The 12925-nt window shown below is 36.1% G+C and overlaps 1 protein-coding gene across 2 annotated transcripts; it reads right to left on the bottom strand.

Moving 5' to 3' along the window:
• Positions 1-4217: 4217 nt before the first annotated feature.
• Positions 4218-8923, bottom strand: LOC121772398 (FACT complex subunit SSRP1-like). Of its 2 annotated transcripts, XM_042169487.1 has the most exons (17): positions 8768-8920; positions 8330-8335; positions 7997-8176; positions 7599-7704; positions 7236-7372; positions 6988-7071; positions 6819-6913; positions 6610-6718; positions 6364-6450; positions 6173-6265; positions 5733-5930; positions 5502-5647; positions 5254-5407; positions 5023-5121; positions 4757-4936; positions 4591-4669; positions 4218-4514 (listed from the first exon to the last, which is right to left on the bottom strand). In XM_042169487.1, the coding sequence occupies exons 1-17, from the start codon at positions 8819-8821 to the stop codon at positions 4387-4389; spliced, it is 1935 nt and encodes a 644-aa protein (XP_042025421.1). In that variant the 5' UTR covers positions 8822-8920; the 3' UTR covers positions 4218-4386. The 2 variants fall into 2 exon arrangements, with proteins under 2 accessions (XP_042025421.1, XP_042025420.1); XM_042169486.1 differs by lacking the exon at positions 8330-8335 and having other exon boundaries at positions 7997-8182; positions 8768-8923.
• Between the last annotated feature and the right edge of the window lie 4002 nt (positions 8924-12925).

The following is a 12925-nucleotide window of genomic DNA, read 5'->3' as shown; positions in this document are numbered from 1 at the left end:
TAGGTGTTTGAAGTAGTGAGTGAAGGAGTGGAGAGGGGTGAGATCCCATTATATATGGAGAAGAAAAAAAGGAATCTTGATTGATGGCCATGGAGACAGCACATTCTGTTTATATTATATCCTATGCTCTTCCCACTTGGAAGGTATAAGGCAAGGTGGGATCTCCCCGGAGAATCGCCTTGTCTTAAAGCGCTGCTGCAGCTCTCGGACAAACAAGCTGCCTTGAAAAGGTTGAGAGGAAAGGTGTCCATTTTTGCATAGGAGTAGTTTGCTTTGGTTTCTGGTCATGAAAAATCAAGAAGTGGCTCTAACTAGAGCAGCCAGATCATAAGGCGTGTGTTAATTCGAATTGTCGCACTTTGAAAAGGTGTGAACTTTATTAATTTAGCTAGGAGAAACAAGAAATGGTGGTTGTTGTAAAGTGTAGTATATTGTTCTCTGTTCAGTAGTGAAATAATCATATATTCTGCAATCACAATCCACGTTGGCTTGGATAGCTACGTGGCTCGGGGCTCGTTTTTTCGCACGTGGTGAAATTTCATTAGGATGTTGTAATAATAAAATTAGTATTATCTTATATGTTTATTTTTAATTGAGAATTAGGAATTAGTAATATATGGTTTTTACTTTTGTTAATAATACAATTATCTTTAGTGGAATCTGCTGAGGAAGTTTCCAATATGGTTGAAACACGGTTTTTTGGAGAGTGAGTGAGTGTTTTCAAAGGGGAATTACTATATAACATTATATCATAGAACTTTTGTAAGAAATATTCTTCTTTCATCAATTGTTCTGTTCAAATTTTGCCAAGTTACCAGATTGGATTGGAGTAATTTTTTAATACACGTGTGATGCCATTCATTTCATACATTCGATTCGAATCAGTTTAGTTGGACGTCTATAATCTTAACCTGAACACTTTTTCTTTTTGAACTTTTGTTGTAAATTCCTAGTTCTTGATTTTCCAATATATTTTTGGGCGGTTTGGCAATTTTTCATAGCCTGACGCAATGTGATTCCAAGTTTCCAACTAAAGGTGCTTCAAATTTATAAATTGCATGAAAATCAAAACCATCCTTATAATTTATTACACTGTTCAAAGTCAGTGTAACCTGTAATTAACAATTATAAAACAAATTCCAATAATTCTTAAAATCCACTAATATATTCAGTCCAACTTTGGTTATCAATTATTTATTCGAATTTGTTATCCCACGATGCCAATTGCCGAGTAATATACCCTTGTGAACTGATTATAATTGCTTATAATTCTGATCTGAAAAAGAGTATATGATTCTAGATTGAGGTTCCATAACTGCAAGTATTATGCCCTTTTTATTTATTAATCGCAAATGTTATTCTCAACTGAGAATATCCCACTTTAATACCAGAAGCAACTCATCCTAAAATGGGTTAAAAGCATCTATTATCTTTTATCAATCTCAATACCTCGTGTTTTGGATCCAATCAGACTATCAGAGCATATACTTGATCAATAATGCTATTTAGATTCCAGGAAACTATTAAATTATTCTTCTAAGTTAAATTATTGAAGCATATGTATAATCGTTTACATGCTTCGATAAGGGTGTGCTAGATATCTATGATGGATTACTCATAAGCATTTAACAAAACAGAGAGTTTATTATTACTAACAACGTTCCGCAGTAATTGAATCATTTCATTTTCTACATTTATTTTAGAAAAATGATAATAATTAGTAGTTAAACTGGAGATAGAGTAAATTAAAAGACAGAATCATGCAGAGAAAAGTATTATCTACGAAGTACATTATTCATTCTCTTATTTTTTTCACTTTAACTATTTATTATTAATTTTTAAAAATAAATATAAAAATTAAAATGACTCAACTACTGTGAAATGGAGGAAGCATTATACAAATATACTTAGTAGTGTATATAATTATTTACCCTTATACTCACAATACAAAAGGTTAAGTGTTTTAGAGATTGCAGTTTAGTAGACATGCGAGTCAAATGTATAAAGTCTTATTGCGCACTGTCGAGCGAGCGATATATTCATTCAAAAACTCGACGATACAACTCTCCATCTTGAATTAATGCTTCATACATTTTATCACTGAATCAGTTTGTCGTTTAACTACATTTACCCATCAATAAACAAATAAAATAATAGCTAAGCCTTGAAATTATGCAAAATTAAAGCATATACTTTTTTCCTTTGCATATGTTATTATGCTCTTAATTATGTGGCATGGTGCAGGTATCGATTTGATTTGATTCTGTTGAAAGTGGGAAAAACCACATAGATAAAGTATAGTAGACTATTAGTACTAGTAGCATATGTCTGCTAGAGTATATAGTTTTTGGGATAGATTAATTTTTTAAATGGTAGTATAAATTTATGTCTATGTTTCCAATTCAAAAAAAAATTACCAATCCGGAGTCAAGGTTACACATCCGTTAGTCCTTGAAGGTTAGTGACCAAAATCTATGTACTAGTATCTTGCATGCAATTTTGGCCGTGGTTATCGACGTCCTAAACCAATCACATATATATGGAATGAACTACATCAAAAAGTCCCTAACTTTTTGGTTCGTGACACTGCAGGTCTCTAACAAAAAAAATATCGTCAGATGATCCTAACGTTAAACATAATCACGAATTATGTTTTTTAAGCCACTTTTCGAACGAAAATATCCAAATGGCTTGAAGGGCATTTTTGGTAATCCCTAAATTCGCTGACATATGAATTATGTCACATTTATGTCAGCAACTTCTTATGTGATATTCTAATAAGTTCTGATACTTCATACGTGATTAAAGTTTTGTCAATATTTGTACACAAAAAAACTTCTTATATTCCTCCATTTCTAGTTAGTGGTAACAATATACTAGGTATATCATATAGAACATTCATTGAGAAACAACAAAAATATGGAAAAGTGAAGTTATTTATGAAATAAAATCTGAACCAATAATACACAGAATAAAAAATATTTCATATTTAATTAAATGATACAGTATTATTTTCTTGAAACACTGACATTTAAAATATTTTTTAATTATATATCATCGAACTAATTTGTTAATGTAAGCCTAACTTTAAGACGATTTTATATTTATTAATATTTTATTAAGAATTATAATTTAGCTCAAACTGAAATTTTTAACATCATATGAATATCCAATCTTTATATATACATTTGCATAGTTTATTGTCATTCATGATAAAATTGAAACATGAGCAATATTTTGAAAATATTCAAGCATGTGACATTAGCCTTGTAGAATTTTTTTTATTAATAATAGTATCTGAATTAAGACAATGTAAATTTATAAATTAATACTGCAAAATTAGGATACTATCATAATAAATATAAATCGATCGATAAATCAAGGTAAAAAACAAATAAAATTTAGTGGAAATAGAAAACATCTTGAAAGTGAGTTTTATAAGGAAGAAAGGGTCTCATTTTATTATTTTCATATTAATTAATGCAGATAATGATAAATATTTATATTATAAAAAAATTAGAAAGTGTAAATAATGACAAAATTTTAATTACGTATGAAGTACTAGAATTTATTAGAAAATTATATAAAAAGTTGCTGAAAAAAATGTGGCAGAAATCACATGTCAACAATATAATAGAGTGACAAAAATGCCCTTTTAGGGCCTAAGGGTATTTTGTTCCGAAAAAATATGATTCGTGATTATATTTAACGTTAGGGTCCTCTGGCGCTATTTTTTATTAGGGACCTGCAGTGTCACAAATCGAAAAGTTAGGGACTTTTAATGTAGTTCACTCGTATTTTTATTTTGATCATCTCCCTACTATATATATATATATATATATATATATATATATATGCTGGCAAGGCATCAACTATCGAATTCACGACCAGTGGTTAAAAGAAAAAAAGAGTGGCATCAATCCAAGGTGACCGGTGCTTGTGCTTGAAAAAAATTGAATGAGTCTATGAATGGCCAACTTGTCTTCCGCGGCAAATTAGTGAATTTATTTAACTTTTTTTTTTCTAATCTAATTATCAAAATTTGAATTTATATTGTATGGATACACCGTTAATTCAGAGTCTTGACTTTTTATTAATATATTCTTCCCTTGTTTATTTTTGCAGATCGAAAATTTTAGATGACGTGGGAGTGCTGGCATCATATGATTTCCCACTCCCAGACTTAAAGCTCATATATGGCCAGTCCAAGCAGGTGATGTTGCAAGTAATAAAATTTTGTATAAGCACATGCATCAACATGATTAAATTTGCCACATCACAGATATTTCATATTTGTAACAAGAAAGACACATTTATCAGCTGTAAAAACTGAAGGCTAGGAGACTGACTATATGAAACCTCGGACAGTTTGTCAGCGATGGAACTCTAAGAGGTGTCAGATCCATCTGGTGAGTCGACTTCCATCGGCTGTGGATTCTTATAGCCACTGATCTCATCACCATAGCGTTTCTTGTCAGCTCGGGCTTTTGCTTCATATGGAGCCTTCTCCTCCGCTGCAGAAACAACGGCTGTCAGCCTTGGGCTCGTAAAAAAAGCAATGCTATGTAGAAAGTGGGATATGGTAAATACCTGTCATCTTATTCCATCTTTCTCCTAGTACTTTTCCTACTTCTGTAAACGCAACTCCTGGATTAGTCTTCTTCACATCCTGCATCAAATTGCACACAAATTGAGTTAAGGGCACAATGATAGACACATCTTCAAATTAACTTGTGTATACTTCTGTTGTACAAACCTCTCTTTCGGCTTGAGAAAAGAACATGAAGGAACTCATTGCTTTTTTGGGGGCATTTGGATCCTTTTTCTTCTTTTGTTTCTTCTTCTTTCCATCATCATCGTCATCTTTGGTCTTTTTCCTACTCGATGATGCCTTCACAGCAGAAGGTTCCTTCTTGGGCTTCTTTTTCGGTGTTGCCTGGACCACACCATATATTCATGCTGGGCTCCATATTCAATATTCAAATCTAAATAAAAAATGTATAAGACTGAGAGAGCTGTCACCTCTTTCTCCCCTCCGCTATCACTAGCATCAGAGTCATCTCCCCCGGAGTCATCAGTGGGGGAGCCTCCGTCGTCTTTATCAATAACAAAATCTTCATCCTGAGATTAAGTGTATACATTAAGAGATGAATAATTCAATCAGAATATAATTGTAGTTTGTAGTTGCACTTAGCATATATCTGCACGTGATGTACTTCAGAAAGACAGGAAAAAGGAAAATAGAGACTGCACCTCCTCATCACTCTCATCTCCAATTGCTTGGTTCCTGATTCTCTCGAGATGTGGATCAACAGCATCATCAATATCACTCTGCAAAACAGCTGCAACTCCTTCGGCATTCGGGACACTTCCCGCATTGAAATTCATAATCTTCAAACCTTTCTCTCTGAAACATCATAATATCAGAAACCAAGTTATGACCAACTTCACTAATGAACTTCAATCAGATGATAAGAAGGTAACAAGCAAGAGGCACTCACTGGACAAATTGAAAGAGATTGTGATACTCATTTCTCTGAATATTTCTGAAAAGATGCTCCTGCTCAGTCTTAAGTCTGACGAGAAAATCAAAATAATGCATGTTTGAGCCTCCAGCAGTATGCCTCTCAAACTCCACATAGTCAATCTAGAGTATATTGGACAGAAGAGTTGTCAGGTGCCATTTCATACAAACATGGTAAAGAGGCCCAAAAGATAACTTCATATTGTACCTCCTCATGAAGAATTAGAGTGGGTGGCTTGGGTAAAAAGAAAAAGCTCTTTTCAAGAGGATAGAGAACTCCATCTTCAGCTTTGAGCGATGACTTGACAGCATAACCATCCTGACTACTGCGGAATTTTCCTGGTTTGGTGGCTTTGGCACCAGACAAACCACGCAGTATAGTAATGAAGACCTCATGGATGAGTCCCTGAAATTTGATCAAAAAGATGATGTCATGGCATATTTTCTCTCAGCTTCCCAAGCAGACAAAATGGAACCCCATGGTGACAGAGGATCCAGTAAAAATGAAATAAAACCATTGAGAGGAATGTAAGGCAAATGTGGTATGGACAACCTACTTTACAATACAATTGTCAAGAAAGCAGTTTGAGACCCAGTGAATCATCTTCAAGAATGAACTGGTGAATCAGTATTCTGTAAAATAATTACCTTGTGATCTGGGTCAAGCTTTTCTTTGTATTTGGAATTGTAAAGGTCTTCACTCATCGATAAAGTGGTGTCCATAATAGCATCAGTCTCAAACTGTAGATGAGATTAAAAAAAGGAGAATCTCATAAAAACTTCAAATTAATCCTCAAATTTTCATGTTGAAGTAAAATAATTGAGCTATCAATATTAACCTGCATCACAATATGTGGATACAAGGTTTGGCCCTTCCTAATTGGTGGATCAAGTGTCACGACAACAAAGGTGTGTGGTTGGTTGAACTGCAAGAAAAAAAAGTTAATCAACCATTAGAGGTGATTTATGAAATAGGCAATCTCCTGTAATTCGAGGAAACATTTATGCAATAAATACAGTAGATTTCCCAATAGTGATATGTGCAAATACCATTCAAATAGGATTCTCAAGGGCAAGAAGAGTACCTTAGGCAACCAAAAAACACGAACTACACTGCTGTACTGAATTTTGAAGTCATTAGCCTGTCCTTGGAGACGTAAAAAGGAAAGATGAAGTTCGACACTGTATCGTCCCCTGAACAAAAATTAATGTCAGAAAATCTGCAGCAGAGATAAGTTACTGACGTTGGGTCTGCAACTTATTCTAAATTATTCTAGAAACTAAAGTAACCCACCTAGGAGTAAGTATGGCAATCCCGTCAAATGTGACAACAGCTTCTTCCCCTCCTGCTCCAACATCTGCCATTGAGACAATCTTGTCTCTGAATACCTGCAAAAAGGGCATATCACTAATACCGAATGACTAAAGACAACCAACATACGGGATTCATGTAAATGAAATACCTGAGCAGAAGGTCGATTTTCATCACCAACAAATTGAGTGTTTGAATTAGGGATGTGGAAACTTATTTCCATTAATGAGTCTTTCTGCAAGAAATAATAAATTTATCAAATTCAAGAAATTACCAAATAACAAGAAATCAATCTATATTGATGACAAATCTTATACACAATAATTTTTGTAGGTATCACAATAGATGCAATGAACACCAGACAACCATGAATACTGAATTACATGGAATAATAAGTACCTCGTTGGCACCAGTCGTATCATCAACATGGAATTCCAGCATGACATCATTTTTCCCTTGAAGTTGGGTTTGTGCTACATCGGCTAGAGATATCTCGAATGCTTGCTTATTACCCACAAGAAAAGTAAGTGTATTCCCTGGGAATCGAAGGAGTGTAACAGTCATCTATAAATCATAAAAGCATATTCACTTGATTCCAATGATTTGATAACAATAAGGATATCATACTAGCAAAAAAAAGAGAGAAAATGTTGGCATTATTTCAACTGAAACAACTGAGCATCGACGGATATATCTTCATGATGAAACAACATAATGGACACGAAAGGAATATATCAAACGTAAGGTGAGCTATACAGATACCATTTAAATCAACTTCTCCCCAATTTTTTCCACTGACAGAGAGTTGCTTCTCCCCTGGAGTTGCTGAAAAGTTGGTCTGGAAGAATGTATTAAGGCTCGCAACATCCTGCACAAAAAACATCCACAAGCGCAAGTAATCATACTAAGTGATAATTTGAGTATGTAACTCCTCCCACTGGAGGCATGACAAAGTGGTGATGAGAATGCATTCAGAGTATAAACAGATCACTTTTAACTGCATCGCAAATCGATAAACACCAAAAGCTTTTCCCTATACTCCATCTTTTTAACTTAAAGCAAGTTGATCCAGTTATGACGCAAATTAAGAATGTCTTGAATTACATGTTCTTGCAAGCTCACAGTTCTGAAATAAACATGAAAAGAGATAACACACCCACCTGATCCCGGAAACCGGTGAACTTGTAGTTGAGGCCATCTTTGGTTCGAACTCCAAGTTGGTTAGATCGAGGTACCTTCATCCATGTAAGGCCCAGCAAATCGGATTTATCAACATCCACAGCCTTGCCACCTCCTTGTTTCTTCCATATTATCCCACCGGAGTGGACTTTAAGTTGTCCCGGATTCTGCAAAGGAGGGCAGGTCTCAATTCCCTTTCTTCAATGAAAAAAAGAACTACAAGACTAACAACACAGATTCTCACAAACTAATATTCACATAATAAAACTAGCAAAGCAAGGCCTAATTTCAACTTTTCATCTTCTTTGTTTCGATTTTTTCTTCTTTCACTTTGAGAGTTCAAGTAACCCTCCAGGAAAATCTCGTTCATTCGCCTTGAAATTCCCAATTCAACTTCTTCATGTCAACCCAGAAAGCTTTTGACACAAAAAATATCAAATTTCGACAGGCTCCAAAGAAGGCAACTCAGAGAACAAATTACTCCTAGTACTTATGTCAGTGACCCTCAAAACAACCAACAGATTCTGATCACCTCGTACGAAAAGAACGAACACAAATACCTCTAGTTTTGGCACGACAATATGGATTAACACAGAACAAACTTGACGTAACAGCTTTTTCGACGAAAATAACACACACGCAAACGCAAAACTAGGGTTAGAGTATATAACCACCAAAATTAGGACAGGAAACAGTAATCAAGGATGAATTAATTTGACAATGAACAAAATGGAGCATAAATAAACACTCACAGTTCCTCCACGACCACCGAGAGAGATATTGTTGAATGAATGACCGTCCGCCATGATTGGGAGTCGAGAGTAGGCAGAGGCGCGGCTGAGGGTATATGTACTGTGTTGAAAATCACAGCAATTGCTGCTGTGCAAACGCACCAAGTAAAGAATGACACGCAGATGTTTGTTTTTTTTTGTTTAGTAATTTTACTTTTATTATGGTTTTATTTAATTTCACAAAACGTGGTTGTTTTTTTACTAGATCCATACACGTAAAATCTAAGACGTTTTGTGCCAATAAACCTTCAAATTGTTTTGTATTGATAGAAACATATGGATATAGAATGGTACAGATTTAGCTATTGAAAATGCAGATAGTTCAATCATCATTTTATTATACCAAGCCCAAGTTACAGGGTCACAAGCCTAGACAGCAACATTCATTACATTGGGCTGCTTAGTAAAGTTGAAAACATTAACTAACTTCAATAACTCTTCTCATTTCTTTCCTTTAGACTTGCCCCCTGATCCCTGTATACACAACAAACAAGACAATAAACCATGATATCAGAAATGGTGCTTCTTTTCCTTGCCGTTCTTTAAATATCGAAAGAGGTTTACATGAGCCCCTTCATTCGTAACATTCCTTCTATTTGTATAGTTTCATATTCACTTCAAAAACAAGAGGGAAGGAAAGAAAGAAAGAAAGAAACAAGTAAAACTTTGCCTTCTTCTTTGGCTCCTGAGGCTTCAGTTCTCCCTTGGCAGAGCCCGGTTTGGTGGCCGGAGCTTTGGCATTGGCGGGAGCTTTCTTGGGTGCAGCACCTGATTGGGAACCAACAGGCTTCTCCAGTTTGAGTGATGCCATTTCTTGGATGAATGTTGATATCTTACACCCCTCATTGTGTATGTATTTATAAGCCAAGTTCACAAGTGTCTGAGAAAGAATATCATTTTTAAGAATTACCATTCTAGGAATCGGAATAAATAATTCAAATAAAGAGAGGCTTCTTTCATCTCATGCCGCATCAGATGCTGAGCATTATCTTTACTCCAGAGAAAAAGGATTTACTAGGAACAGACAGGAATAGATGGGGAGATATTTGAGCATCAGATTTTTTCACTAACGGCAGAAAATCATAATGCTTTGTAGGGATCGGACTTATTCCGGATTCACTAATTACGTAGACCTCTTTGGTCTTGTACAAGATAGATCAGTCAAACTATCAACCAAGCGACTGATGTTACAAGAAATCTAGCTATTACAGTTGTCAACAAATAGCTAAATCAGAGAAGTAATCTTGAACTTGAAAGCTCCAAGATCCTATTGAAGAACCTGCACACTCAATACCTAAGTTAGTAACACAAGAAAAACAGATCCAAACGGATCTAGTGCAATATTCAAGGAAGATAACAAGAAACAACTGGAAACACTAATAGATCACAGAGAATGGCTCAGAGACCCGCCAATAGAGTAGATCTATTCATCCAGATCGAAGATCCAAGGGAGCACAGGAGGTTCCAACTGTGAATCACCTCACACACTAGAGAACAACCTCAAACCTCTCCTCTACACCGGATCTATGTTTCTCACCGAACAAATCTCACATTAACACTCTCAAACAGAAACCCTATTTTTCCAGAAAGTAGGCAACCGGAGTAGTTGCCTTCACAAACACTCACACAAGATCTAACACTTGAAAAAATATGAAAGATCACAGAGCAACACACTGGAAATCATCACACGGATGAAGAACATTCAGGGAATCACAATCGCCAAAGAGCTTAGAGAGAGAGTGAGAGTTAGAGAATGAAACGGCTGAGAGGAGAGGAAGAGGTATATATCTCACAGGAAATTGGGCTAGGGCAAGTTACAGGCCCAAAGTCATCTGGGCCAATTCATTCCCAGGCCCAAATGATGTCCACCAATTATAACAGCCCAATATAACCAACATACTCCGCCTTGGACATCATTCTGGGAAACCAATCTCACTATTGGCTAAGGTTAAAATTCATCACAGCCTACAAGGTAGTCCCCACAGCACTAAGAACAAAGTTCACAAGCTTTAGGAAAACCATCATGTTTGCCTAATAGGCTCCAGAGGGGCTGACACCCATTAGCCTATAGGACTTAATGCCTCCAGCCACTAGTCACCCTTACCACAGTAGACTAAGTGACTGAGGTCTTTTGCCCCCGGGACATGCACCTATCCTAGGTCAAAATGCAAAAACTTAATGCAAAAAATTAGTTTTTCAAGAGGTAAGCATTTAGTACCCATGTCAGCTGGGTTCTTATCTGTATGCACTTTAGAAAGAAAAACTTCACCTTTTTCTACAATATCCCTAATGTAATGAAACCTAACATCAATGTGCTTAGTTCTATCATGGAAAACTGGATTTTTACACAGCTGAATAGCAGATTGAGAGTCAGAGAACACAACAGGAGGATTTTTCACAAAATTCAGTTCAGAAAGTACTCCCTTCAACCACACTGCCTCTTTCATAGCTTCTGTAATGACAATGTATTCTGACTCAGTAGTGGATAGGGTCACTATGTGCTGCAATGGTGACTTCTAACTAATACATGACCTACACACAGTGAAAACATAGAAGTGATGGACTTCCTCTTATCTTTGTCATTAGCATAGTTAGAATCAACATAACCAGCAAGTTTGACACCTTCTTCACATTTAGAATAGCACAAACCATACCTTGCAGTATGCTTAAGGTATCTCAATAACCATTTCAAGGCTTCCCAATGCACATGACCAGGATTGGACATATATCTACTCAAGCAAGACACAGCATATGCAATATCAGGTCTGGTGCTAACCATCAGGTACATCACAGATCCAATAGCATTAGCATAGGGAACTTTCTTCATAGCATTGATATCATGTTCAGTTTGAGGACAAAGGTCTTTACTTAACACAAAATGACCAGCAAGGGGTACTGAAACAGGTTTAGCTTCATGCATATTAAATTTTTTCAGAATTTTGTACACATAGGGTTCTTAATGCAAGACAAGAACATTTTCTTTTCTATTCCTGAAAATATTGATTCCTAATATTTTCTGAGCATCCCCTAAGTCTTTCATATCAAAATTCTCACTCAATGCAGCTTGCACAACACTTATGGTTTTCAAACAAGGACCCATAATCAGCATATCATCAACATACAATAGCAACAAGACAGGAACAGAACTAAGGTTCTTCACATACAAACATGCATCAAAAGTACTTCTCACAAAGCCCAAATTCTGCATACAAGTATTAAACTTAATGTTCCACTGTCTAGGGGACTGTTTTAGACCATAAAAAGCCTTTTTTAGCAAGCAAACATGATTAGGAAACTTGAGATCCACAAAACCCTCAGGCTGTCTCATGTATATAGTTTTATCTAGATCACCATGCAAGAAGGCAGTTTTAACATCCATTTGCTTTAGTTCCCAATCAAAATGAGCACACAAAGTGAGCATCAACCTCACAGTAGTGAATTTAACCACAGGAGCAAATATTTCAGTGTAATCTACCCCCTCTTGTTGAGTAAAACCTTTGGCCACTAATCTGGCCTTATACCTCAGCCCCTCCACCTCATTCTTTAGCTTATACAACCACCTACAGTCAACCACAAAAGCACCCAGAGACAGGGGCACAAGGATCCAGGTCAGGTTTATTTTCAGAAAATTCATTTCCTCCACCATAGCATTATGCCATTTATCCCAGAACTTAGCCTTTGTAGCCTGCTTGTAGGTTTGAGGCTCATCCCCATCAGATTCATGCACATTAAAAGCCAAATTAATCAACGCAACAAGCCCTATATATCTAGCATGTTTTTGCACATTTAGCCTTCTAGGCCTATCTCTGGAAAGCACATAGTCATTCAAATTTGGTGCATCAATAGCATTTTGCACTCCAGAAGGATTATTCAACACATTCTGGGCAGGTATGGGATCATTTACATTCATAGGACTAGCATGTACATTGTCATCAGGTAAGGGCACATTGTTCACATTATCATCATGTAGGTTTCCCTCATAGGGTGTGTCACTAGGAATATAGGCTGGCACTAAGTTCCAAAAAGGTTGCCCCACCTCACTTGAAGCATCCACTGGATGCTCCACATCAGTGGGTATATCTGTGGACTCCACCTCACTTGGAGGGTCACTATCCACAC

This window comes from Salvia splendens, chromosome 16, assembly GCF_004379255.2.
Source record: "Salvia splendens isolate huo1 chromosome 16, SspV2, whole genome shotgun sequence".
In the NCBI taxonomy this organism is placed as follows: Eukaryota; Viridiplantae; Streptophyta; class Magnoliopsida; order Lamiales; family Lamiaceae; genus Salvia; species Salvia splendens.
Note: the sequence above shows the minus strand (reverse complement) of the source record. Positions and strands in the feature narration are given on the sequence as shown.